This window comes from Phyllostomus hastatus, unplaced genomic scaffold (assembly GCF_019186645.2).
Source record: "Phyllostomus hastatus isolate PE091 unplaced genomic scaffold, TTU_PhHast_1.1 phas_scaffold_78, whole genome shotgun sequence".
In the NCBI taxonomy this organism is placed as follows: domain Eukaryota; kingdom Metazoa; phylum Chordata; class Mammalia; order Chiroptera; family Phyllostomidae; genus Phyllostomus; species Phyllostomus hastatus.
Window position 1 is genome coordinate 44,383,629 of NW_025334041.1, and position 25,158 is coordinate 44,408,786.

The following is a 25,158-nucleotide window of genomic DNA, read 5'->3' on the forward strand; positions in this document are numbered from 1 at the left end:
TTATTTTTGTTTATGCTTTACTATAGCATTACTTTTACTCATTGTGAGTCTGCTATAATTTTAAAGAAAAGTTATATAATTGTTTACTCAATAGCCATAACAGTAATTTTATATCTAACAGAATTGTTATTATTTTTATCTGATAAAATTATTTTCTGTTTAAGATATTATAATAAAATGTACTTCTAACAATGTATTCCTGTCTTAAATGTCCTTAAAATTAGTCACAGTTTGCCTTTTATTCTACATGAATAAAAAGACTGAAAACTTTCTGTAATGAGGAAACACATTTTTGATAAACCAGGGTCTATAGGTGTCAGGAATGACTGGAAGGCAAGCTGGATCAGAGGGCAGGGCAGTACATGTGTATTAGGAGAATCTCATGAAACTGCAAACCTCTCTAATCTCCCCTGATTTCATACACAGGAGTGTGTCTTTACTCATTTTCCTTCCCTTTGTGGCCCACCACAATATACTGCTTATAGTGTGTGCCAAGTAATATTTGAATTGAATTTCTCAACAACTTGTTAACAGACCACTTCTAGAATTTGGGAATAATCTATGAGGTAAATTAAAGCAAGGCATCTAAAGGAATACAGGTAAGGTTAAGTGGTTTAGGAATCTTTTTGTTTGTTTGTGATTCTATTAAATACCTTTTTACTTCTAGGAAGTTTGTGTGTGTGTTACAGCCCGAAGTTCGTCTCTTGGGAACAAATCACGTATTCAGTGTTTTACTTTCATAAAGGTACTTTTCATTTACTTTTTATGTTACCTTTACATAGTCACTTTTTCCAAATAGTAGCAAATTTCACAGATTTTAATATTATTAAGTACATTCTATACCTGTATATCTATATAATAAATGTTTTCTGAAGAAATTTGCTAGTGATGAATATTAAGTTAGCTAAATATTTTTATATATCATATACTTCTTATCCTGGCCTGTATCTTTTTCTAGACCTAAAGATCAATATTAATGAGCATTTTTGCCCAAAGTGTGTTTGTTTGCTTTCTTTTATTACTACTGATTGCCAAGTGTCAATAGATTTAACTTACAAAGATACCTAAGATTTTAGTTAAAATCTTTCATGATCTCAGACTTTATCAGTTCTTAGACCTAAGATATGTTTATTTCATTTTGCCTATCTGTGAACCCCAAAACTGGTATGTTAACAGTCAGCCTGGGGAGCAGGAGGAAAGTGTCAAAACTTTTTCAATTCCGTAGTTGGTCACAGTGTGTCCTTTAATAGTTTTAGTCTGAACCATGCTAAGGAGTATTGATGTTGCTTATTTAGTTCCTTAAACAGTGGTATTTATGTAATATATACTGTGAGTGAAGTTAAAATTTTTTAAAGATGGATTTTTTTTTCCAAATTGAAAAAATTTTATGTCAGGTCACACCAATTTATTATTCCATAAGTGAGCCTACTATTTCCTTCACAAGTTAGAAATCAAAGTAAAAAAACTTCAATAACTTAAACTCAATAATGAAGAAAATAAAAGTAACTTAGGAACTAGACATATATACATAATTTAATAGTGTAAGTGTGGTATGTCGTGGAAAATTTTCACACATTTTTCTAATGCTTAGTGATGAAAACCAGTAAATAAAACTTTTCTGAAGATGAATAGGAGTTACAGAAGTGGAGAGTGATGCCTAATACACTGAGTTGAGTAGGTAGTCGAACACCCTTTCTAACTCAAAGTGGTATTATGAAAATGACTCGGAGAAGTCCCCCAGGCTTTTAATGACTTCAAGAGTATGAGCCACCCAGTCTCCTCCCTCTCTTGGAACCTTCCTTTGGATTGTCCCCTTCCAGCACAACCTACCTGTTAAGGTCTAAGATTGTACCTAAGCCCAGAACATCTGGAATGTGACTGTGCTCAGGTTGTCCACCCTTAAGGCCAGCTTTTGGAGAATGATGAGGAACCATGAAATCTAGAAGTCAAAGATGCTTGCTCTTTCAGTGTCACAGGTGCTAAGTGTTGAGAGTACTACATAGAGTCACTGCTTTAAGTGGATGACCAGGTCTTTGTTTCTTAACATGCTTTGTCTGGCTTCGTGTTCTCTCCACAGGCTACAGCAAGACCTTCACTGCTGCTCTTGGGAGTGCTCACTCACCGGTGACAAAGGGCATTACTTTTCTTAACCTTGGTGAGTGAGAGAGGCATCTCTCTGATCCTTTCTTCCAGTACATGATATCCTCAGCCTTCTATATCTCATTTCCTTCTCTGTGCAACCCATTTTCACGTGCCTCTTTGGGTCTTGGATTGCAATGACAATCACTGACCTCTGTGAAGCCTGATAGGTGAAGGTTTTCTCTGGAAACAACCTCCCACCTGCCCCCACCAACTCCATCAGCCTTAATGGGGGTCTGGGGTGAGGAATGCATTTCTCTTTTTAGAGAACCTGTGCTGTGAACTTCCTTATGTTCTTAGTAGCAATCATAAAAGTCATTTCGTTAGTATAAAAATGATGAGAATGAATGAGATGTTTCCTAAAAGCCTATGAGAAATAACGCATGATGTTGGCCCTTGATTCTAGAGAGGACAAAGGCATTTGGGAAATTGCCCATTCCCTTTTGCTAATTGCTGAAAGCTTCCAAGTCTCACAACTGATTTATGGATCAGCTTGAATGAGTTGTTTTTCATTGAGTAAATATGGTAAAGGGAACTTGAGTTGCGTGAAGGGAATGTGTGAAGAAGAAAATAAAGAAGGGGTTTATTGTATCTTTCTACTGAAAGGGGCTTTCCCACGCTGATTGGGACGTGGGACACGAAGAGTTTACCACAGGCTGAATAACAGAACTGTTGCTTGCCTACATGTGGGACATGGCACAACATTTAAAAAGGAGAAGCAACTGTTGTGACAAAGGTTTGGGAAGGTGTGATGTGAGGTAACTGGGCAAAGTGAGAACCAAAATGATAAGAATGTTTATAAAAAGATTTTTATTTTGAAGAATACTATTGGTGAGGTAAGATGTCTTATGCTACGTGGGCCAGTATGTGACAGATTTTATCATGAGCTCTGATGGTGGAAAATGGCCTTAGGCAAGCCTAGTTCGACTGCTTCCTGTGGTAACAGATAGATGCAAGATTTCTTGGGACTTTATCCTTATCAGTACTAATCTCAAGAGTGCTGTGGGAAACTTTCCACTAAAAAAACAGTATTTTGTGAGGTCAAAGGTATCCTTCCTCGTTTTTTAAGCCTGGGGAATGATTTTTGAAGGGCAGGCGTGGTTTAATCTGTGGTCTTCAGAATGTGGAGAAGGCAGAAATGCTAGAGCTTCGTGAAAACAGGCTCTTACACACAGGTCGTCTTTCCTTCTTAGACACATTTTGTAGGCACAAAATTGTACCTAATTAAAATCATTCTAGAGGTAATTTTTATGCCAACAATAATCCTGTTTTGAGTGATATAATTTTTTGCTATTAATTTCCTGCAATTTCCCTAAATTGCCACTCTGTTAAAAGTGTCTTATATTAACTGAAGCATTTTTTTTAGATTTTATTTATTTATTTTTGGAGAGGGAAGGGAGGGAGATAGAGAGAGAGAGAGAAACATCAACTTGCGGTTGCTGGGGGTTATGGCCTGCAACCCAGGCATGTACCCTGGCTGGGAATCGAACCTGCGACACTTTGGTTCGCAAGCCCGCGCTCAATCCACTGAGCTACGCCAGCCAGGGCTTAACTGAAGCATTTTTAAAAACAGAGGGTTATTTTGGAAAATTTTAATGAACTCCCAAGCACCACTATATAAGAAAGATATGTTTGTAAATAAAAATCTTCCATTAAAAAAATGAATACCATATGCTATTTTATTTAAGTTATCTTTATTATTACAATAATTTTGCTTGGTGATGGTAATGAAACCAAGGCTAAGGAAGGCTGAGATGTGTGCCTGGCTTCTTTCAGTGTCTCTTATCAGGCTCACTATTTTAGTTCATTTCTCCTGTAACCAATGTCTACAAATTTAGGGCTTAAAACAACACAAATGTTCTCCTGTGGTTCTGAAGAAGTCTTGAGGAGCTAAAATCAACATGTGGCCAGAAATGGCTCTCCCTGGAGATGCCAGGGAAAAGAGTTCTTTGCTCCCACTGGCATTTCTTGGCTTGTGACCACATCACTTCAAGCTCTTTCATCATATACTTTTCTGTAGTCAAACCTCCTCGTATAAAAACATTTGTGATCAGATTGGGTCCACTGGATAATCAAGAATGCTGTTCCCATCTCAAGATCCTTAATCACACCTGCAAGGTCCCTTTTACTACTCAAGGTAACGTTTTCATAGGCTCTGGTGATGAGCACAGGAATATCTTTGGAGGCCATCATTCATCTTACCACAGATACTATTGACATTTTTGGTGAGACAATAATTCTTTGTGTGAGACCACACTGAGAGATTTAATATCCTTTGAGCCCACTCATCAAATGGCATTAGGAATCCCCCTCCACTCCAATGATTATGACAACCTAAAACACTTTCATGTATTTCCAAATGCCCCCTCTCCCAGGGACATAGTACCATCCTAATTAATTGGTTAACCTAGGTCATTTGATGCCCAAACCCTTACCTCTGTGCCCTACTATATTATTATTTGTGTTTTTCTACTCCAGGTTTGCTCTAATTATATTATTGTGACCATTTGTGCTAAGCAGTTTAACATCACTTGCTCCATGGTGACTGGTTAGAGTATTACATCCTCTTTACTTTGCACAGAATGCCTTCTATATAAATGACTAGCATATATTTCTTTGCTTCTTTGGAAAATAGGATTCCAGCTGGCTTACTTATAATCTAAATGTTTCATTTGTATGAAATTCACTATGATCATGTGAATTTCTGTTTTCCTAAGATCCTAGAAAAATTATTGGTACTTTCACCCTCTCATTCTCCAGAAATTTGTTTTTACACCTTGGTTCATTCTATGTACAAATTTTCTTGGTACAAAAATATCTAGTGCAGGGACCATGAAGGTGTGAATCCTAGGCAGCTGGATATGCAAGGAAACAAATTAGTACTTCATATCGTGTCAGAATGCCTGCAGAGGTTATTTTGATAAACATCAATTTAAAAGTTGTCTAAACAAAATGATGCTGATGATGACAGTAATGATGGTGACAGTAATAAGAATGACTCTGATGAGAAGGATGAGTGGATAAACACAAGAGACTAAATTATATAGAGCCTCCTCACCCTGGCAGAAACTGTGAAGGAAATTCCCATTGTAAACTATTCCCAGATTATCAGATTAGTGACTAATTCATGTGGCTTAATGTTTTCTATTCTAGTTTGCTTCCAGAGATCATTTAGATTCACATAAAGCCACAATTCACTTAGAAACAAAACTTACAGATTAAATTAAGATAACCAGGGCTAAATGTCTGGGTAAATTAACCACAGAAGAAGTAAATGAGATCTGGCTAGTAAGATGAATGCACCAACATCAGACAGCTTATTATCACATTGGTCAAAACTTTTGTGTTTAAAGACATTAAAGGAAAAATAGGGATAATCTGAAGTTCTGGGCTTTGTACCTGTACAGCTCTTACCACATACCAGTGATTGAAATCTTTTTCTTCTACAGAATATTACATAGCTGTTTACTTACCTGGTCATTTCTTTCATCTACTTAACATTCAACATCCAGACCTGATCTGCCACAGTCTGTTCTTGACAGGTATGGCTGTAGTTTTTCCCTCATCACATGGTCCATTTGGATTTGTTTTGACTTTAATGGTTATGTTTGGGTGAGAGGGGTTCCTTTTATTTGCCAAATATCTATCTGTTTATTTATTTATTCACAGGAAGCAATGACGTGATCAATATGCTACCTCATAGTCCTTTGCAGTCGCTGTCAGGGTCCCTGGTACTGGACTGGTGTTCTGGAAAGCTCTACAGAGTGTTCCTGAGCCAGTCCTGTTTATTACAGTTCCTGTGGCACCCCCGGCCGGACTGGGAGAAGATGGCCGTGTTGCACTGCCTGCTGTCCTGTGGCCGAGACCCACAGTTCGTGGAATCCAAGGTGCAAACACCGCTTATGTTTACAAATAGGCAAACAGGCAATATCAGATGTATTTATGTAGTGGTTGAACACAGACAGAAGTTATTTTTATTTGTTAAGGATTAATTGAGGTTTATGGTCTCCATCAGGAGTTGAATGTATTTTTCTCTTGTGCCTTTTTTAATAGATCCCAAGCAGAGCTCATACTGAGTGCCTTCTGTTCTTTTGACTACTTTCTTTTCAATATTATAAAAAATGTTTAGCTGCATCAGTAACATTCTAAGGAAGTGCTCAGTAAATAAATTCTCAAATATTTACTTTTTCACTTGTTCTGTATTTGGTGTGTATTGTCAAATGGACTAAAGTCTGGTGACATGTTTTATTAAAAATTACATTTAAATTTCACATACAGTTTACAAAGTGCTTTTACACCTTCTGTCATTTAATTTTACAGTTATCCTATGAAGTCAGAGACTTAATTGGTACCAACGTGTGGTTGGTTAATTGAATAAAAGATATCTTAAACATTTTATTTTAACCTAAAGCATATAAATGTACATTTATTCACTCATCTTCTGGTGTAAATTAAAGTCCTTTATTTAAATGTCAGCTAATTGAAGTTCAAAATCATTTATCTTACACTATACCACTAGTAATGTATTATCTCTTATTTCCTGTTAATTTCTTTCTTTTCTTCTCCTAAAGAGAGCAATAATTTCAAAGCAATCTGTGTACATAGGCATTTTTTTTCTCAATCTTTTATAGTTGTCTCATGTATACCTAACTTTTTAGGAAGTGTTTTAGAGTCTTTCTAAAGCCTCCAACATTTGTTGACCAAAAACATTCTTTTTGCACCCATATTCTGATTGTCTATGGTAATAGTTTATTAAATTACCTAATTGTGAAAATAAGTACAGTTAACATGAATAGGTTTGGAAAAAACAAATATTGGCAAGAGCAGAAACATGAGAGTCTGCTGTGGCTAGGAAAGCTGTATAGTACTTGTAAATTGTAAAGTAGGGACTGAGGGGCTTCATTTCACTAGGAGATGTGGATGGTTTTGAAGACTGATGAGAGAGAGCTGTTGACAGCACAGGGGTTATCCCTCCCTTGAGAGGATAGGACAGTGCTGCTCATAAGAGTTAAATAGTGTGACAATGTTCACCCTCATTACTGAGCGGGAATTCAGACCCAGATCTGCTGCCTCCACGCTTAGTGGTTTGTTTTCTCCTTTGTCCCACAGCTCTTCCCACTGGCCCTTTGCTAAAATATGGCCTCCTCTAGCAAAAACAAACATTGGTTTGAGGAAGATTTATTTGGATTCCACCCCTGGGCACTTATTAAAAAGGCCTATAAAAAAGGAGCTCATTTCTAAAACTGTTTTACCCATATGGTCTTGCTTTATGTATCTTGTAGGTAGTATAGAAGTGAGTGTATTCTTAGGCAATTCCAAAATAGATGTAGAATTTAGAAGATTTATATATATTTTATACTTCTTTGGTGGTGGGGGCAGGGTGCAGATTTAAATGTTAACAGAATTGTCTTCTTATTTTTTAAAGATTATTCAGTGGATTTCTGAGAACATCTCTGCCTGCTATTCATTTGACCCCATTCAGGAATTTATAATTGGTAGGTGTTGCTCATGTTGCATCCTTAACCCTTTTGCCTGAGGGAAAAACATAAATTGATAATGCCTCAACCTGTCAAAATGCTGGTTGGGAGCTTTCTCCCTCTACTGTAGTCAGCAGCTAATTAAATTTCATTCCCTTGTGGTTTTGTGAGAAGCTGTGGCTGCTCAGAGACTGATGAGATATAAGATATGATTTTGATTCTATAACCTCATCAGTGATTTTGTCCCCATAAACTGTAGCTTTTTAAGCTCAGTTTTGTGTTTGCTGATAAGATACGAAGTAGTATAATGCCATTTGGATAGCTATAAGTGCCAAATAATTTTTAAAAAATGTATTCTGATCATCAAAAGTAGAACCTGAACATTTTAATCAGTAGACAAAATTATAATGGTTAACATTTGGAGGATAAAAACTTTTGTTGTTTTCTCATTTTGGCAAATTAACAGTGTCCACTGCCTGATTATTAATAAACCAGGTCTATTTTTTTTTTTAATTTCCAAAAACCTGCTCAGCTTCTTCATATTGGAGCATATACCCAGAGACAAGTAACATGGATACACTTTTGCCATATTCCTCAGTGCTCACTTGGAATACAGTAAGTTATCATTTTTATGTGCCTTATGTAATTAAAATTGACTCACAGTTATGAGTCAGATGTAGGCCATCCCTGTTGCAGGGACCAAGGTTGTGATTTTATTTTGATTTTGACTGATAAGGAACTGAATTGGTGTTTCCTGCGAGAAAAATAATCCTTGCTGTTGTTTATAAAACAGGAGAATTGAGGAGATGGTATAGGATATTTGTCACTCTTCCTACTACTGAGCAGAGCTAAGCCTTTATCATCTTCAAATGGTATTTCAATTTTATTAGCATGTAGAGTAGGTTAAAATATTTCCTAGGGCTTCATAAATGAGGAATGCTGGACCACTGCTATTAATCTGACTGGTCTCTTTACTTAGTAGATTAGCACCTTCATGACCTCTTTTTTCAGCCTTACAAAGAAAATATATAACTCTAGAGCTTTACGATCAGTAACAGTCAGTAACCTTAAGCAGACTCACTCATTTAACCTTGTCTTCCTGTTGGTCCAGACTTCCTCCTTTTTAATTAGGAAGTGCTGAGCTAAAGCATTGTTCATTTTCTCTTGAACATGATGCAATAAACTGCACTTTGTTGGATCGGAAAGTGAAAAGCATGTACAGGCATCCCCTGAAAAAGGTTCTGCTTCCTCTCCTTTCAGATTCAGATGTCAGAACTACATGCTTAGTCTTGAGACAGAGGTTCATATCAAGAGGGCATTTAGAAAAATACATTCAACTCAGATAACACAGTCCTAGGAAAAGACATATCAGGATAAATTGTGACACTTCCTGTTTTATATTTAGACTATTTAAATACAGTCTTTAAAAAAGACATATCAGGTATGTTTGATTAATATGTTTTGATATGCACAATGGTAGTGTTTTCCTAAAGGCCCTTTGTTCTTTTGTTTTACTGTTAGAATCATTAAATTTTCATGCCTCACTGTAGGATTATAAGGGGAAAACCTGAGTGTGTTCCTTTTCAGGTCCTCACTGTTTTAAGAACCTTTGTGAACATACATGCAGACTTTGTGGTAATGTGGCAGGAAGTTTGCAGGTTAAACCACCCACTGTCAGGAAATGCACGTCTCAGCTTCCTCCGCTCACCACCCATCCTCGGCCTTGCTGTCCAGCCCTGTCAGCCTCAGCTGTGGGGGCAAGAACAGGACTTCTAGTTTCTAGGGTTGTGTTTCAAGATGGAGGATGCCAGACTGAGAGGCAAGCCTTCTCTTTTGCATTTCTCACGGCTCTGTGTGGCAGAGGAGCTACTGTGGACAAATAAAGTAACATTCATCCTACAAAAAGTACAATCCAAAAAACCCCAAAGTTATAACCGCCTGTGTACTAAGCTTATTTTAGGGTTTACCATGTAGCTTTAAAGTTCTTATGGTTGGAATAGGTTACCTTAAAAGTTTCTTCTAATCCCGAAATTATGTAAATCTATGCTTATCTTTAGCAATGATACAAATAATTTATTTTTCTTTTTTCTAATCTGCAAATGCCCTTAATGCCACACCCTTAGTAAACACTTGTCACAATAGAAAACATTAATTTCACACTTTTGTGTGGAGGCACACAATATAATTATAATCTGTAAAAATAATTTACAGATTATTTATGTAAATAATTGAATTGGATTTCAATTATTATACTAGATACTAGAAAATAAGATACTAGAAAATAATCATGTTCTTACACACTGATAATCCTGAGTTATACTGTGCAAACAATTAGCCTTGTTACACCTCTTCTAAGATGTTATTTATAACCTAAAACTATAGTGAAATTATAGTATTGTTTTTTGAAGTGTCTTACATTATGAAGCACACTGAAGATTCTTATCATAGGCTTTTTATTCTCACAGTGGAGAACTCCGTTGCTTGAATGTTCTAGAAGTTTATTTCTCTCTTGTTACACTCCCCCATTCACAGGAATGTTGTATATCGATAAAATACAGGATATTTAAGTCCTATCCACATATCAGGTTTTATTTCTATATAATAGCTTCCAGATTATTTTCTCAAATATTATTTACTTTGTTAGGAAATGAAAGATGACTTGACTAGTTGAAAGCTGATGTACATAATTCACTCAGAAATACACTTTGAAAATAACAGTGAATAAAGGGCAATTTTGATTTTACTTAAATATCTGTTTGAATGCTCACGAGTTAGCAAAATGTTACATTTGGGACTACCTGAGATGACACGCACCTCCTCCACGTTTGCCATGGTGATAGAGCTGCCTCAGCTTCATGGGGATCTCTTAGCTCTGAAATTATGGGTGAGGGTGCGGTGCAGAAACATTTTCTATTTAAGGTCATACAAGAATCCCATTAATCTTGGTTCCTTCTAGGGAGGAGGCACCAACTGTAATGCATTGAAATGAAAGAGAGGGAGCGGGAGGAAGGATTACAAAAAATGGAACGTGAACCCCACCCCATTATTACACTGATAGTGTGAATGGAAATGGAAATGTGTAAACATTATACTATTTGCTCTGTATTTCTGCATTAATCTTCTTTCCTTTAGAGACACTGCCAACTATTATAATCATAACTCTAAAGAATAGTTTTCTTCCTGAGGAAAGAGATAGGCTGTGTTCACTGTTATTTATAAACCCCAGGGTTTATTTAAAGTAGAGGTTAGCAAACTGGAAGCTGCCCTCAGCTTCTGTCTGTGCAGAAAACACTTCCTGAAGGCTTGAGCTTGTGGTGGCTGATATTGTGCGCCTGTTTTCCCTCTACTGTAGGAAATTCCTGGAATAACCCTTGTGACAGAAGAGATCACGTTGCCTCTAATGAAGGTAAGTCCCGTACAGTCAGGGACTTACAGGTGCAGACACGCCTGGCTTCCTTGCTGCCTCCACACTCAAGTGGCATTAAACCTCTGCTGCCTGAGCATTATGATGGTTCCAAAAGGGATTGTGAACTGTCAGGAGGATGGAGGTAAAGGTTAGGGCTAGTTTTCTAGAAAATTCTTCCTAAGTGTTTGAGTAGTCATTAAGAATATTCTTATGCCATTCTTAGGAATGCTCCTTGAAGGGGAAAGTTTTCTGAAGACAGAGAATTACAGGGCTCAACAGAAATTGAATAGAACTAGCACATTGTATTGCGCCTTAAGCCCGTCAGTTTTTGTAAATTATATTATAGGGCCTGAAGTTTGAGACTTCCTTTTTGCTGTCACCATCTCATAACACACAAACACACACATCAAGTAACCTGGCTGGGATTATTTAATTTCTTCTGGTTCTAAGAACAGCTTTTGTGTTCTCAAGAGTGACCTGCACTGACCGTCTGTGGTCTCAGCTGAGCTTCTGCACACCTCCTTCCTGCGCACTATGTGATAGCTGTTAGTGTCTTTCTGCAGTCTGGTGGTTTTGGAGGAATTTCTGAATACAATAGGGAGGGTGGGGTGGGGTGGGTGAGTGGAAGAGAATGCATATGTAGTTAAAAACTGGGTAGTATTTTAGCAGTTCCTTGAAGCTCCTTTGCTGTTTTTGGCATTGCCTCCTGTTAATTATAGATTGTTGTGTACTGGGAAATCTCAACTTTTGGCAGCAGGCCACTCAGTGTGCTGCTGCCTTTTCTTTATGTTTGATTCTGTTGGATCCATGAAGGGTTGGCCGGGCCTGAGCAGCTGGGGGAAAGCTGTGGGCATTTGAGGTCACAGTGACACCCTGGGGATGAGAGAGGGCTGACAGGGGCGGGCTTAGTGGTTCTGGTTTTGGTCTGAAGGAGGGTGCTTTAAGGAGAAACTTGCAAGGGAATGTTTCTAGGCCACTGTGAAGCTCTACAAAGGTAGGAAGATGAAAGGAAAAGAAATGTTTGATTCACAGTTTAAAAGGTTCTTATTAAGGGCTGTCCTCCTTTCATTTCATTGTTTCTGCTTCTTAAACTTATCCTACCAAACCCATAAATTGTTTCATGGGCAAACAACAAACTAATGAAAAGAAATGTAAAAAGAAACAAGTTTCACCCATCATTCAACAGGTCCTATTCATATCAACTATCTATTTCTCCCCATTACCCCTTGGTCTTTGTGATGGGTATGCATTTTTACCTGGTTTTAATGGCAATCTAGAGATATTTAATGAAGATTACAATTGTATTATAAACATTTTTATGTTGCCACATCAATGTCATAATTATGATTGTTAATGACTTCATGGATTCTACTGGGTTGCTGTGTCTAAATTACTTCATCATTCAGATGGCTTTTCATACAGACGGCTTTCCTTTGGGTTTACTCCCCTAATGTTAAATGGCCAAGAGTATTGTTAGGTGAAAGACTATGAAAATTTTTATAGCCTTTAATTATTTTTTCCTTAATCATCACCTGAGGACATGCTTCCATGACTTTTAGAGAGAGGAAGGCAGAGAGAGAGAGAGAGAGGGAGAGAGAGAGAGGTGGACAGAGAGAGAGAGGAGAGAGAAAGAGACATCAACTCGAGAGGGAAACATTGATCAGCTGCCTCCTGCATGCACCCCAACTGGGGATTGAACCCATCACCCTTTGGTACACAGGCTGTTGCTCCAACCAACTGAGCCATGTGGCCATGGCTAGGCTTTTTGTTGTTGTTGTTGTTGTTCAAGTACAGTTGTGTCCCCCACCACTACCACCCCCACCCCAGCCATCCCCACCTCCCATCCCCGATCCCACTATCTTTTGGTTTTGCCCATGTGTCCTTTATAGATGTTTGAAAACCCTTCCCCCTTCTCCCTCCATTACCCCCTCCCACCTCCCCTAGGCTTGTTCTTATTGAAAAATCCAGTCAAAAAAGTTGTGATAACTTACATTGTTACAAGGGATTTGTGACTGTATAATTTTATTATAATATCAACATTGTGTATTTTATTTTAAAAACTAAGTGTAAAGGGTGATGGGAAGGTTCTCTTAAAGTTTTTACCCACTGTTTTATTCCAGGAATGTGGTTTGGCTTTGCATAGGAACAAAGCTTATTTTTGTACTGTCTGGTTTTTAGTTAGTTTGTGTGTGTGTGTGTGTGTGTGTGTGTGTGTGTGTGTGTGTAAAATGATGTGTTTTTGTGTTGTTCATATATTTTGTATTTTTTTCTCCTTGGCTATTCATTCTGCCTTCATGCTTTTTCTCCTCTTCCTTGTCATCAGCATTTGGCCCTACAGACAGTGGTTTCCCATTAACCGTTCCTAAACAAGTGTGGGAGCTCTTTGGTGACTCCACATGTGTCCATAGGCTAGTAGAAGTGTTACCTAGGACAAGTTTGAACTGTAGATCTTGTCACAATGCACATGATCCATGGAGGAGTGCAGACATATACTGCTGGGACTGGCCTCGGGCTCAGAAGACACTGGTACTGGGTTTGGTTTGGCCAGCTCCTTCACCGCCACCCCAGTCACTCAGCCTGTGAGACTAATCAGTACTTTCTAGTTCATAGGACACCTGGCCCTGGTATCTCTTATTTGTTTCCCCATCTCTGCTTAAATAGTACACATCTCTATAAACTGCTGCCTTTGACCTACTTCTTCTACCCCAAGTCCCAGCTTAATTATATCGTGAGGGGCCTGGTTGCTGTGGCACATCCAACCTCTGCTCCTCCCTCCCAGCCCCAGTTATTAGACTGTTCTTGCCATGTTTACCTGACAGAAGATGGCTCTGAGCACCTATGACCTGAATCATAAGCTGCCTTTTGAATGCACGCCTGCTGTCAGACTTCCCATGAGGCCCTAGGGACCCTACACTGTTTCCTCTGAACTGCACTTGCTTCCATTCTCCATGGTATGAATGCCCTGATAAGGGGTCGGGAGAGGGATGGGAAGATAGAACTAGAAACATGCTTTCTTCCTGCTCTTTCTGCAAATAATTTTAGTTTCAAGTGGAGTACTTTATAAACAATATTCAGGGGTAGGCAAAAGTAAATAAACAGGTATAATATAAAAAATAATACAATAATTAATAAATGATAACACCACAACTGAGCAAACCAGGGCTTGGCTACGTGGCACCTTGACACATGACTCAACAATTAGTATTGAAGGAAATAGGTCTTTATTAACAGGACTCCAAACTCAGGGTGGGTGGGGGAGGCTGAGATTACCCCTGCTCTGAGCCCTCTTCTCCCATCGGAACCAGCACTTACCTTGCTCCCCAAAAGGCTACAAGCCAAAACCATGCCCTGAAGTTCCCCATGTCCTTATCTGTCCTTAAGCCAGTCATGCAAACAGGTCTCCAGCCACTCTGGTATGTGTACTTGTGGGTTTCAGAGTCGCCATCTTCTCGCAGTGGCTCTCTCCTTCAGGGTCTGGGGTACATTGTCCTCAGCCTCCATGCAGTGGTTCCGGGAAACATGTGCCATGTTACACTGGATCGTGGTGGAGTCCAGGGAGGCACAGTTCCCAAGAGAGTGGCTTCTCCGTATGTCCTTCAAAAAAGCAGAAGTCTGTAGTTCAGCATTCCTAGTCACAGTTCAGCTCTAAGAGTCTCCCACAAATCCGTGCTTGGTTAGGCAGGTCCCTGCACAACTCCATCAGCTCCGCCGCGGGCCTGTTCTTACTCCAAACTGCGTGGCTTCCTTCTTGTGGCAGACCCTGTCCTATACCTCTCAGACCATACGGCTGCCTCTTACATACGCACCAAGCCTCATGGCGGACCTGGCCCTTTCTACATTCTTCCAAACTGCATGGTTGCTTCTTGTGGCCGACTTTCCTTACACCCTTCCCTTCCATGGGGCTTCTTCTCCCTCCTTCTCTCTCAGCCTGCCCTTGTTTGCAATGCTCCACCTGGACCTTCCTATGTCATCTCATATTTGGCCCCTCCTATGATGTGCCATTTTTGCCAGTCCCTCCATATCTTCTACCTCCTTTTGGCTGCTACCTTTAGTCAGGACAAGACTTTCCTGTAACACAGGGGCACTGGCCTCCCCTGGCTGTGTCACACATCACTATATGCTCTAGTACACCTTTCGCCCTGGGTGGCAATCTGCTTCCTTCAGCCAAGCCACAACTATTAACTTGCCATTGTTATGCAAAGAATCTAAAAATGTCACATCATCCACTGTCATCTTCCCCTAATCATGGTTTATGGGGAATATGCTCTGCTGTTTTCCAGGGACACCCAGTCTACACCCTGTTATAATACAAGAATAAATTGTGTTTTGTGTACTCACAACTGTAAACCTACTTTTGCCAACAATATGCTAGGATGTATAAATCAGTTGAATTAGAAGATTGTCACTTAAAAGACAAAATTCTTCCTTACTTAATAAAAGGACTTCCAAACAATTTTTAAAAATGAAACAAGAAATATATTGAAATAGTCTCACCCTAGAAGAAATGTTGTCAAAAGTATGACTTCCTGCCTTGGTGGCTGTGGCCTAGCTGGTAGGAACATTGCCCTGTGGCTGAAGGGTTGCAGATCCCATCCCTGGTCAGGGCACATAGGATCTGATGATCCTCAGTCCAGGTGCCTATGGGAGGCAACCAATCGATGTTTCTCTCACACATTGATGTTTCTGTTTCTCCCTTCCCCATTCTCTAAAAGAAATGAAAAAAATGTCCCAATACAAGGATTTTAAAAAAAAGGTGACTTCTGAGCTCTGGCCAGTTGGTTGGAGCATCATCCTGTACACCAAAAAGTTCCAGATTTGATCCCTGGTAGGGGTGCATATGGGAGGCAGCTGATTAATGTTTCTCTCTCTGACATTGATGTTTTTTCTCTTTCCCTGTGTAAAATCAGTGAACATATTCTTGGGTGAGTATATAAATAAATAAATAAATAAAAAGAGCAACTTCCTAAGAGTTATTTTATCCCCTCTTAAAACATAGTTTTCTCTAGGGAAATGGCAACTTTTGTAAAAGGTTCAAAATTAGCCTTGATTTTGTAATAAGAAGAGAAATTATTGAAACTATCCTACTGCAGGAAGCATGTATAGATTAAAAAAGAGAAATAATAACTAACTTGAATATACAGATAAAAGTTGAAAAAGCATGCCACAAATGGAGAAATGCAGTATTACCATATTTTTCGGTCCATAAGACGCACCCAGGTTTTAGAGGAGGAAAATAGAAAAAAAATTTGAAGCAAAAAATGTGGTAAAATATTTAATAACAAATAACATAATATTTCACCAATGTAAGGGTAATGCTACATTTGGACTATAAGATGCACCCCCATTTTCCTCCCAAATTTGAGGGAGGGAACATGCGTCTTATAGTCCAAAAAATACAGGTATATTTTTTAAGCCAGACATCTTTAGTTTTATTTCATAAAGTAAGGAAGCCTTTTATGTAATCATTTGTTTAGAGATTATTCGCTGCCTGACCCAGGGACCGGGAAGCCCAGAAAGATGAAGACCCCTCCCACCTGTGATCACTCGGAAGTGAGGGTGTTACTGCTAGTGTCCACCAGGCCTCTAAATGCCCTTGAGTGGCTGGGAAATGAGTAGTGACACCTGGGCTGTTCTCCATTTACAGACTTGTTAGTTTAATTATGGGTCTTCGACTAAAAAGTTTATAAAAACACTGTTTAACTGGGCAAAGCATGAGTATAATTAATTGCTTATGGAAACACAAAGACACTTTTTCCTTGACTGTCTCAATACAGATAACCACCATCACTCGAATAAAAGGTTTGCTACAGATCCAAAGTATCAGTGCAGACACATGTAACAGCTGACAACTTTTAAAAATTAGAATTGTTGCTTTGACAAAATGTAGCACTATCAGAAGTATCGATCAGTTATGTGGGAAATAATTGATTTTCCAAAGTTCAGTTTATACATATGTGATGTTGTGTTATAACTAGAAATATATCTTTGGTCTTCATCCATAGTTCCTGGCACAGAGGTTCCAACATCCTTATAATTTCCTAAGTGATAAGCACTACAGGGATATCTTTCATTATACTGTTTAGTGCTCCCAGTTTCTAAAATAGCTCACAACACAAAGGTGAGAAGAACATCTGTTACAGAAAAGAACCAAAGGAGGGGAGTATACGATATACTATTACCAAAAGGACCCCCCTTTATCTCCGGGGGTTCCCCCCTGTACTAGGTTCACTTTGCCTACCACCAGAGGAAAGATGTCTTTCAATGCCAGAGATTGGTGAAAAGGAAAGGAATTATTTATTTAAAAGTTATACAGGTTTAGAGTAATGACTTAATGTCTTCATTAAAATATGAAAGTCCTTTAGGATACCTACAGATGCACATAGTCCTTCCTTCTTCCTCTGCCCAGTCTGGGAAAGAAGTAGAAGTCCGTGATTCAGGCTCCTGGTACCATCAGCTGTGTCGCCGCTGCCACGATCTCCAGTTAATCCAAAGTCATGTGGCACCTTCTCTTGGCCCACCAGCAAGAGTCCTTTCACCCCTTTCCTTCCAAGCAAAGTCTCTTCTGCTGCCTAAGCCACGTGGCAAAAGGGAGTACCCCAAAGCCACATGGTCCTGACTCTCACCAAAGCCGTGTTGTTCTCCCCTCATATGGCTGCTGCACCTGGGTTTAAATCCCTGAGCCAGGCTTCCTCTGCAGCCCCACTTCTGACTCCTCCCACAATCGGTTACACCCACCATCATTCCTGTATTCTTCCAGCTTTTCTGGGCTGCCATCATAAGTCTGGGCAGGTGAGGCCCCGTGGCATGGAGCCAATCTTCTCCAAGATCTCATGCAGGCGCTGTAACCAGGGGGAGTTGCCTCCCAGTTACATCTTGGGTGGAAGTCACTTCCATCTGCCTGGCTCAAAGCATGGCCACAGCTATTTAACATATCTATGAAACTAGTTAAAAGTCATAGATATGTTAAATGACCATGCCAGAGGTTAGCTACAAAACTGTTGCTATACAAAACAGCTCTCAGTGACCCTGCTTCATGTGACCCATCCTCCAGCTCAGACCTGTGGGGGTAAGGACATTATATATATATATTTTTTTTAAATATTTCCTGGACACCTTGAGTTCTGGACTCCATTACCAATACCTATTTGGGGGCCCCCTCTTGGCTGCACCGTTACATGTCTTTTGTTATTTATACCAAGACCCTTTCAACCACATCTGAGTTTATGTTAATAAGGTGACTTTTGAAAAGCACCTAAGGATGGGGACCTGAGAAACAACCATGCAATTAGAGGGTTGGCATGTTCAGCCCCACCCTCACCCCCACTCTCCCAGTCCTGAGATGAAGGTGGCTAGAGATTGAGTTCAATGACCAATGGGTAATGAGGTAATGGACCATGCCTTTGTAAGGACGCCTAACTGAAGGGGTTTGGAGAGCTTCTGGGTTGGAGGAGCATGTGGAGGTACAGGAAGGGTGGTGCGTCTGGAGAAGGCCTGGACCTCAGTGCCCTTCCCACACACCTTGCCCTGTGCATCTCTTCCACCTGGCTCTTCCTGAGTTCTGTCTTTTTAGAACAAGTTAACTGTTTTCCTGAGTTCTATGAGTAACTGTAGCAAATTATCAAGCCCAAGGAAGAGGTTCTGAAATCTTCCAATTTATAGACCTGTGAGTTAGAAGCACAAGTGACTTGCAATTGGCATCTGAAGGGGGGGGGCAAATTTTATAGGACTGAGCCCTTAGCCTGTGGCATCTAACACTGTCTCTAGCTAGATAGTGTCAGAATTATGTTAAATGGTCGGACACCCAACTGATGTTGAGAATTGATGGATGTGGAGAAAAATCCCCTCACACATTTGGCGACCAAAAGTGAAGTATTCTGTGAGTAGACTGTTGTAGAGAAAAAATGAGTTTTTCCTATACAATGTATTTTCTGGCACAGTGAGTTATGGAAAGTACAATTAATATTATAAAACATAATTTTATGATGCTACCAAAATCCCCACTACTTATTAGAAATAGAACACCACGCTGATAAATTCACTCCTGTCATATCGGTAGAGATGGGGGTAATTGGTTTACTTCTTAGGTTACAAAATTGAGGATTAGACCCAGGATCAAGGATTCTTGTTTTTGTTTCTCTCCTACTAGTCACTGGGCTGTGCCACTCTTATTCATAGTTTTGGCTGGAGATATAATATTTAATTCTTAAAGTTGAGAGGATGGAAATACCTTAGCATTGACTTTCTCAGGATACATACTAATTCAGAGATGGAATAATTTAGAGTGATGTTTAATGATTACATGAAAAATTTCAGCCCATAAAAAATGATTAAGAAAACTACCCAGCTGGGCACAGAGCAGAGATTTTTTTTTTTTACTAGATTTTGGGAGGAATGAGGAAGTCCATTTATAAATAGAACTTGCACTTGCAACATGCAGTCCCCCAACAGGAGGCCTCAGTGAAACTGAGTCCAGGCTCATACTGCTCTCTGTCTGGCAGCCAGTAAGTTGAGTGACAAGGTGCTGGGGCAAGGAAAAGTGACTTTATTTGGAAAACCAGCAAGCTGAGAAGATGACAGACTAGCTTCCTAAAGAACCATCTTGAGAAAGTATAGAATTCAGGCTTCTTTTATATCAAAGGAAGGGGAAAATGGGAGGGGCAAGAAATGATTGAGGATGAAAGACATCTGGGCACCAGCAGGGGTCTGAGGAAGATTGTGAAACCTCTTTGTTCTTAGCCTGTTGACTCCAGCTCATGTGAGTCCCATCATGAGGTTCCTGCAAATCTTTGATAAATAATTATTATCTTTGTACGTACTTCCCTTATCTCCTCTGGTAAGGCAATGTTTTTGTAAAGTTTGAGGTGCAAGTAAAATTCCTCTAACAATTAGCATATCTATATGCAAGCCTAAGCAGAAGCTATTAGCCAGAAGGTCATGGGAACAAAGCAGGCTTGGGGTCAGACAGGGCAAGCATTTCACTCTGTTACATCTGGAGTTCCAGTCAATAGAGCATCTTGGCTTAGTGTGCTGCCTTGCCACCTTTACGGACTCATCGCAGTGTCTATTTAACTTTGTCTGTGTTGGAGGTAGTGGGTCATTGAGTTTTTCTGGGCTGCAAGTAAAAGCTGATACTGAGGTGGTATCCACTGAAGAGCTGAGCACACTGATGCTTTAGCTCTGCTAGTTGAGCCCTGGCATGGAGAGTTAAGGTTCTCTTCCAGTTGGCTTCCTCTCCTGTAAGAAGATGCTGGTTAATCAGAAGACCTGGGACCAAAGCCAGAGGCTGGTTTAGAAATGAAAGGCAGATGTTTCTTTCTGACAGTAATTTGCAGATGAGCCAGTACCATAGGGCTTTTTATTTTTTAATCAACTGGCAATTCAAATCATAAATGGGAAATAATCCCTTAATATAAGTCTTTCGTCTTTTGTTCAATTAATAGTTGTGATGGGCCCTGGTTGGTGTGGTTCTGTGGCTAAGTGCTGGCCTGCGAACCAAAGGGTCAGTGGTTTGAATCCCAGTCAGGGCACATGTCTGGGTTGTGAGCCAGCTCCCCAGTAGGGGGTGCATGAGAGGCAACCACACATTGATGTTTCTCTCCCACTCTTTCTCTCTCCCTTCCCTCTCTAAAAAATAAATATATAAAATATTTAAAATAGTTGTGATGGCCTACATTTGTTAATTACTTTATATCATAAAAAAAGATTATTTCTCAAGAAGAGACTTTTTTCAAAATCAAAGTTTAAAACTCCCCCTTGTGCAGGAAAATGCTTTTGGATATTTCCTGGAGTATCTACTGGCTTCTAACACCTAGTGTCCTAGAAGTAGCTAAATTCATGGGTATTTTTCTTATAAAGCTTTGTGTGTGTGTGTGTGTGTGTGTGTGTGTGTGTGTGTGTGTGTGTGTGTTTTAAAGCTTTATGAGTTCTGATTAAGTTGCTGGCAATGTGCTTCTTGGGCCATTGTGGTTTTCACTTTGCTCAGTTGTTTCTGATGAATACAGTGCTTAGTATTCAACTAGTTCCATATGCGCTAGTTGACTGGCGTGTTTTTCTCTGCTCCCAGGTTGGTTGTGAGGATGTGACTGCAGCTTCCACCGCCATCCCCCCCCCCCATACTATGTTACAGTAGCTAAAATTTTATCTTGGGCTTCTTTTATTCTCTGGATTAATGAGCATGCTGGTGTTAATGTGGCATTTGACATCTTTCACAGATTGGCTCTAATCTCCTCTTTTATGCTGTCTCCTATTAACACAGTCACAAGTCTTCCTCAGCCTTTAAGCCAGAGGTGTAGACTGAGGAAGATGTTTGAGGGCGGGAGGGAGACTAGGGTTACCTGGATGTGCTCCAGCAGTGTTCCAGCCCTGGCTGAGCAGTAGGATTCCCAGGGAGGCTCAGGTCACACCTGAAACCAGTTAAATCTCCAGAGGATGGGATCCAGGTGGTTGTTGAAGTTTGGAATCAACTCTAGAAGTAGATACTGTCTACACCACAGAGAATGAAGTGTTGTTGGTTGCTTTCTCCAATGCTCTGCCTCTGATCTAAACCCCAACCCACATTTGGGCCTCCAAATCTTCACTCACCTCCTCAGAGCCATACCTGGAACATCTTCTACTTATCCTTCACTTAACTCAAATCCATTTCATCCTCTGGGCCTCATCTATTAACCAGATTTCCAAATAGACTTTCCAGTTTACAATAGTGTCCATGAATTTTTATGACCCAAAAGTTGCATCACTAATCTAGTAGAGACCATAGAGTGACATGCGGTAGATTGTTTTTCTCTGTACTCTCTCAATAGGACAACATTCAGCCCATTGGCCTCCTTGAAAGATCAATATTTTTACTATGTTTATATTAAAATATTTTGGGGACTTTTGGCTAACAGTGTTTCTTATTTAAATGCAAGCTATTGTTTTTATTATTTAAAACTTAGGTTTTTTTCCCCTTCAAACCGCTTTTGAAAGATGCATGGATTCCTTCAAAAATTTGGTACAAACTATATACATTCCCAGAAAATGCTCATGAAAACACACACTCTATTTCATACACCACCAGTGGGTTTGTGTGCCTCTTTGAAGCTTATCCATGGACCTCTTTTACTTGTTTTTTGTCCTCTAAGAAAAGGAATTTTTTAAATGGAAGAGCAAGGAGAAGGAAAGTAATTTGGGAGAGATCTTTTCTTAGGAGCCACAGGGTGAGCATGTGAGTGAGATCTTCTGTCAGGAGGGTGGCACTTGTTCTGACAGGAAGAGGCCCTATGACAGATATAAGGACACCGGCATCCCTCCCCTCACATGCCTTGTCCTGAGCAAAGGCTGGCGACCACGTGGTGAACACCTGTGGCAGAGCAGGCAGAGCTAATTGCTGAACTGACCACTAGATGTCACCACAACACCAATAAGTTTTCGGGCTTTTGCCAGTAGTGTGCCTGAACCCAGAGGTAGAACAGCTAGAAAACTGTAGTGACGTCCCATCAGGGACCTAATATTGCCAAATGTCAGCAGGATTTGCTTTCATTATTATTATTTCTTTGATACAAGGAAGGCCAAAGGGTGAATCAAAATACATTCAGTATAAATAAGTGGAAAAGGAAAGGAAAGTTGAATGAGATAGGTCAAGTGGGAGTATGACGTGACTCCAGTGTTCAGTTTCCCCTAGAAATGACACTTTCTCAGAAATAGTTTTTCCTCTGGGTGAGAAGGAATGTTGGCTGGTCTGGGCTTTCAGGCACTTAAAACGGAAAGTTATTATTATGTAGCACACTTTACAGATACTTCAAAATCCATTTTGAACCAATTGTGACTACCCTTTTAATAAGAATTTGGATAATGTGCTCTTATTTAACATAAGGCCCCATTTCTTGATTGAAGCATACTTCATTTCTCCTTTTTTTTTGCAATATAGGCAAGTCTAGTACCACAGTAGGCATTAGCTCACTTTGTTTTATGGCCACACATGAACCCTTGGCCTCAGTCAAATCTTCGTAATTGCATATTTTTGGCAAGAACACATGCATTATAAATTTGTCTTCATTGATTTAAAAAACAATTTGTGCCTGTATATCCTTCAACTTTAAAACAGATATTACTGCATTTAATTAAAAAATGAGCAAATGGATACATTCTTGCTTCAGGGTACAATTACTATATCAATAAGTCAAAGACCTAGATAGGATGCCAACTATTTTGTTCTGGAGTATTTTGACAACTGAATGTGAAACTAGTTCACTTCCTTTGGAAGTAAATAAGTTTGGTGGGAAATAAGCCCATTCCACATGCTCCAAATCTTATGAATATTCTCTGACTGAACATGGCACTGTTGATACAACGTGTGTGTTTAATGTAGGCAGATCTGCTTAGCCTTAACCCAGGGGAGTAATACCTGTTTGGGTAAAAGGAGGTAGGAGAGGCAGTGGGGAAGGCAAGACTCTTTAAGTCTCTCTATTTTTAGAATCCCTATTGGGATTAGATACCATTCTTTTTTTTTTAAAGATTTTATTTTTATTTATTTTTAGAGAGGGAAGAGAGGGGGAGAGAGAGAGAGAGAGAGAGAGAGAGAGAGAGAGAGAGAGAGAGATATCAATGTGCAGTTGCTGGGGGCTGTGGCCTGCAACCCAGGCATGTACCCTGGCTGGGAATTGAACCTGCAACACTTTGGTTCACATCCCAAGCTCAATCCACTGAGCTACGCCAGCCAGGGCTAGAATACCATTCTTTGTGGAAAGCATTCACTTGGAAATGCTGCTCTGTAAGAGCTGAGGAAGTAAGGGGGCCCAGTTTGCAGCAAGGCTTGGGTGTCCTCCCTGGTAGTTTGACCAAAAGGGCTGACTACTCAAGTTTGCTGATGTTTTTGTCTCCTACAGGTGCATAGCTTTAAGAGCTACTGGGAAAAACTGAATGCCAATCTGGACTATGTTAAGTACTCCAAGACACACTTACATTATAACAACAACACGGTCAGGAGAGAGTGGCACAGCCTGATCTCGGAAGAGGTATGTGTGGGTTCAGGAGAACCAAGTAAGAAGCGAAAGCATAGCGGGTTAGATTCAGGTGTTGCCTGTAAGTCATAAGGCTTGCTTACATTTGCAGAACTCTTCCCAGTTTCCAGGCGCTTTTACTCTGTTGCTATGGATCTCTCAATAGGCAGACAGAGGTGCTTCTCTGATGCTTCTTTGGGTGATGGAACCGTTTTGTATTTTGATTGTGGTGGAACAAGAATCTATGCATGTGATTAAGTGACATAGAATTACACACATATTGTACCAGTGTCAGCTTCCTGATTGGGTAGTGTACATGTATAGTCATTTATATAAGATGGAAACATCGGGGAGATCTCAGGTGAAGAGTACCTGAGATCTCTCTGTAGTATTGTTGCATGTAGGTGTAGTATTTTTGCATGTCATGCATAACTGACTTGCAACTTCCTGTAAATCTAGAATAGTTTTAGAAAATATTTTTCTAAAACTTTTTAATAATCTAGGTATTTTACCTGTTTACCTGGAAAGTATATTTCTGGGGAGAGTGGAAGCCAGGGAGGGAGGTGGGCTTGGCTGGGGTGGGAGGGAGTGGTGGGGGGAAATGCAGACAACTGTAATTGAACAACAATAAAATAATTTAAAAATAAATAAATAAAACTTATGAGTAAGTAATAAAGAAAAGAGTATATATTTTTTTTCTGAAATTCTTAATTGTATTATGTTATGTCTTTGGTGTGAAAATGTCACCCACAAGACCTTCACCTTTCACACCTCTGACATGTTCTCACTCCTAGAAAACAGGAAAAAGAAGATCCAAGGTGTATGTGAGGAATATTCTTGATAATGCAGTAAGGTAAGTACAGTTCGGGATTATTGTACCTGTAAGATGGTTGTCATTTGCAGTTATTTTGCTGGCTACATTTCAAGGAAGTGGCTTACTTTCTTTGTGAGTGATGCTGTCAATCTAGTGAATGCAGCCACTTGGGCCCTCTTCTAGAGTTCGAGGCTGGGGTTTCTAGTGGGCAAAGTTTATCCGTTAAACCTGACAGGTTTGCATCCTATGGATGGATGATTTATAAGGAAATAGTAAAGAAAGCGCTTATTAATTGAGCACTTTTTGGGGAGTGTACAGATAATAGGCTGATTTTAAAAAGTGTTA

At 39.7% G+C, this 25,158-nt stretch overlaps 1 protein-coding gene across 1 annotated transcript in view; it reads left to right on the forward strand.

Annotated features, from left to right (window-relative positions):
- LOC123811955 (gamma-secretase activating protein) overlaps positions 1–25,158 on the forward strand; it is an 87,345-nt gene that overhangs the window by 42,718 nt on the left and 19,469 nt on the right. The window contains exons 13-21 of the mRNA XM_045828497.1: positions 668–745; positions 2,078–2,155; positions 5,589–5,681; positions 5,809–6,026; positions 7,565–7,634; positions 8,149–8,231; positions 10,969–11,022; positions 23,886–24,014; positions 24,794–24,852. Of these exons, the coding sequence (XP_045684453.1) occupies positions 668–745; positions 2,078–2,155; positions 5,589–5,681; positions 5,809–6,026; positions 7,565–7,634; positions 8,149–8,231; positions 10,969–11,022; positions 23,886–24,014; positions 24,794–24,852 (862 nt within the window). The remainder of the gene's footprint in view (positions 1–667; positions 746–2,077; positions 2,156–5,588; positions 5,682–5,808; positions 6,027–7,564; positions 7,635–8,148; positions 8,232–10,968; positions 11,023–23,885; positions 24,015–24,793; positions 24,853–25,158) is intronic.